General features: G+C 36.4%; 1 protein-coding gene across 1 annotated transcript in view; it reads left to right on the top strand.

Annotated features, from left to right (window-relative positions):
- Positions 1-367: 367 nt before the first annotated feature.
- The window catches only part of FOXN1 (forkhead box N1), a 22,687-nt gene continuing 19,202 nt past the window's right edge, over positions 368-3,852 (top strand). Inside the window, exons 1-3 of the mRNA XM_009585640.1 lie at positions 368-392; positions 1,173-1,318; positions 3,146-3,649. Of these exons, the coding sequence (XP_009583935.1) occupies positions 368-392; positions 1,173-1,318; positions 3,146-3,649 (675 nt within the window). The remainder of the gene's footprint in view (positions 393-1,172; positions 1,319-3,145; positions 3,650-3,852) is intronic.

The following is a 3,852-nucleotide window of genomic DNA, read 5'->3' as shown; positions in this document are numbered from 1 at the left end:
CCTCCTCATCAGCCTCCAGTTAAGCTACTGGGAGAAGAGTCTGCGCCTAAGACATTTCTGAACTTTATCTAACATCATTTTTTCCTGATACACTCCTATAGGCTTCATACTTGATTTCCAAGCCCCATTGTGCTTTATCCCCTTGGGCAGTGCAGTCTTACTCATCATAAATATAGATTTCTCTTTGAACTATAAGGGCAAAAAAGGTTTTCCACATTTTTAAGTGATACATCTTTTTTAACCAAACCTAATAAACCCCTTAGTTATTTACCTAACAGCCATTTAAACACGTGGCAAAGACTTGGCAAATTAACTTTTCAAGTACAGTGGCTTTTTTTCCCTGACTTGTACACCTGAAATCTAAACGATGAACACAAGACATCTCTACATAGGTACACACTTGGTGCAGCATTATGTGCATGACATAAGAAGAGGATGCCAGTTCTTCTTTTGCAGTTTACTGTATGGTTACAGTGAACAAGGACTGAAAAAAAAAATGTGGTAGAAAACAAAATACTAGAAGATTAAATTTATTGCTCTTAATCTGAAGAACACCATCAGATATGTCTCATATATCCAAAGATCAAAGATAGGGAACTTGAGAGGAGATACAACTAACAAAAATAGGTATGGAATGATAACTTATTTACATATCTCAGATACATTTAATCATGCAAAACAGAACAAAAAGGCTGAAGGGATTGGCACTAATAAAAAAGTAAAAGCAAAAATATTAGTCTGTAGTAACCACCAGTCTAAGTAATGATAGCAAAAAAACCCTTTTTTTATTTTATATAGATCCACTGAAAGCAATGGGGGTGCATTTATATAACAATCTCCCAATAAAGCAATATCGCTAAATTTGTATAACCCCAAAGCAATATATTTTCATTACATTATGAACCTACAGAAAACAAAGTAATGACTTAGGTTTATAAAAATTGTGTGGTAAATCCATAGAACTCTGTATCACATCTTCATTGTAATGGCACCTACAGAACATTTCTGTGAAAGCTAAAAAAAAAAATTCAACTGTATTAGGAATTCTATAGGATGGGTTATTGTCCAGCTGCACATCTATCACTGTCTAGTCATCTGCATGTAACAAGATGGTTTCTTTTACAATTTAAGTTTTAGAAAATATTTATTGTAATTTGATTTTGTCATAACAGGATTTCTGTCTGACGTGGATTTGGTAATGGTTTCACTACTCCAAGATCAATCTAATATTAAATTTTCTTCTTCGGACACTCTGGAAAGGGACCGTCAAGACCTCATGAAGACACAGGGGGATTCAGTATCCCCAGTCCAGCAAACTGTGAGTAAGATGGCCTAGTTCTGTTTCTCTTTCTTCAGAGGCACAAGTTCAGATACAATATCCAGCAATTGCTGTAATAAATCTCAGCCTATTTAACCGATAACAAAGTAAACATTGAAAGTTTTATTCTTGAAGAGTAGAAACTTGAGTTATTCTTCTGAGCTAACCTTAAGCTCTGAGTTAAATTTCCTATTCGATTGCTTAAAAATTGTATTACTTTAAAAAAAAAAAAAAAAACCAACACCGCCCCCCCCCCCCCCCCACTTTTCCCCCCCCAAAAAAAACAGGCAATCCATCTAGCAACTAATCCAGTAAAAATGCTACATTTAAAGTAATTCTCATCCTGTTTCTAAAGTAAATAAATAAAAAAGCAGACAGAGAGACATGTCTACTCCCTGTCAGTAGAGGATACCTTCAAGCACTTCAAAATTCCTTGGGACTTTTTTGGAATAAAACAATCCCTCTCCTATTTTTCAAAACAAAAGTACAACTGAGAATAGTGTTTTTCGTCAAAAAACAGCGAAATAACCATTGTCATACTTTTATTATGAAAATTTCAGGTGGAGAATTGACAGCACTGTCATTCATACAGCTTTATATAACTAAATATAGGGTTTTTTTAAAATTCTTATTTAACAAAAGACATCATAAACACATGTATTAGGACTACAGAGGAGAGCGAGGAAGTAAGAATTAGAAAGAATTACAAACTGAGCAAGTTTGCGTTCATGTGAGAAGCCAAAAGTGTCACGAGGTCAGATTTGCTTTCTGCAGGAATCCATGACAGAACAAAACATTAACAGCTTTGACACACAGACCCATGTGCAGATGAATGAAAAGGCTGTGCCAGGTTCCACTCTGCAGAAAGCACTGGCTTTTATGCCAACTTCCCGTTGGGACTTCTTGAAATCTGGTTCTTCCATGAAGGCATATATTCCTTTACCTGTTCTCCTAAAATACTGTAAGAGCAACTTGGATTTTAGAGGGGGAAAGAGGAAAGGTACCACTTGACAATCTGGTCTGACTTTTTGTGTAACACAGGACACTACATTTTCCCCTTCACTGCACACAATAACCTGCTCTTGACTTAAGCATGTCTTCTCAAAAGGCATCCACGTTGTTACTCATCCTTGATGTCAGGGAAAATATGCATAATTTCTAACCTGAATGTGTTCATCTTCAGGATCCAGACACTAGTTCTTGTTAAGCCTTTCCCTTCTAGATTAAAGAGCACTTTAGTAGCTGTTATTTTCTTTTTGGTAAAGTGCAAAAGGGAAGGGAGGAGATGAGACAGGAAGAAGGTTAGAATGTCTGCCTAGAGCCTACCTGTCTCACAGAATGAGCGTGGCTATCTTAATGAAAGGAAGTGATGTAACTAGCAACATATCTGGCAGCTTGTAACACCATCAGAGAATGAGATCAAGCTTATTTGACTAAACTTGTATATGACAAGACTTGCACTTATCATATTCCTGTCATTTAATCTTTCATCACTTGATCATACATCATCTTTTCCCTGAAATTGTCAGACCAACTAGTCAATAGTTACCTAAGACGTCCTGTTTTTCCAAGATAGTTGCACAAATTAAGATTACTTCAGTCTTCTCAATGCTTTTATTAATTTACTTTTGAACAGTTTTGGATACCAAGTAACCAAAAAACCCTTTAGATCTTTTAGGGCTTCCCTGCATGAAGGTGGCTAGGACTAGTAATTTTATACTTCTCATCAATAATGTATTTTTAATATTTTTTTATTTTTGTAAATAATAAAAATAATAAAATATTTGCTCATACTAATCCTAAATAAATGCCAATAATTCATTGCAGGATAATCCCAGTTATAACTGCCAACCATATGAGTCAGACAGCAGGACAGAACGGAAGAGTTCAGAGTCTTCTCACAGCCCCAGCCCTGCTTCTCCAGCCCAGGAACAAATTCATGGGAGATACCCTACAAGCCAAGGAACTCTCTGTGGCAAGAACAAATTTAAAGCGTCTTTCAGTACTGAAAAATTCAGACGGTACAGTTACGAGGAAAGTACTGTAGGAAATTATGACAGGTTTCTCAAGAGCAACAGAAACCCCTTTCACCCTTACAAGAGGCAGATCAGCGAAGATGTCTTCCAGGAAGCACATCAAGCCCTCCCACCAGAAGGTTCACCCTTCAAAAATGCTAGAAGCATTGATGGTTTTGAGGGTTTACCAGGATCTACAGGTCCTGACGAGTCAGAGTCATTTCCTACACACATTCCGAACATCTCCACAGAACAACCATGGTGTAACAGCCTCCAATACAGCAACACAGTTCAAGATCACGGTTCACAAGTCATGGTCAGTATTTTTAGTTTTCTTTTTTTTTTTTTTTTTCTCTTTTCAATGGCAAAAATATACTTTTGGAATTATTTTCTCATCTCTTAATGTGACTACATGGTCATTTAGTCTCTTGTCAAGTTGCAGGCTAGAGCTCAGGATAGACATCCATATTTATTTGTCAACATTCTCTATTTTATGGCCTTTTCCTACTGAAAAACAGT

The sequence above is a fragment of the Fulmarus glacialis genome, unplaced genomic scaffold (assembly GCF_000690835.1).
Source record: "Fulmarus glacialis isolate BGI_N327 unplaced genomic scaffold, ASM69083v1 scaffold28189, whole genome shotgun sequence".
Taxonomy (NCBI): Eukaryota; Metazoa; Chordata; class Aves; order Procellariiformes; family Procellariidae; genus Fulmarus; species Fulmarus glacialis.
This window is presented reverse-complemented; position numbering and strand designations above follow the sequence as displayed.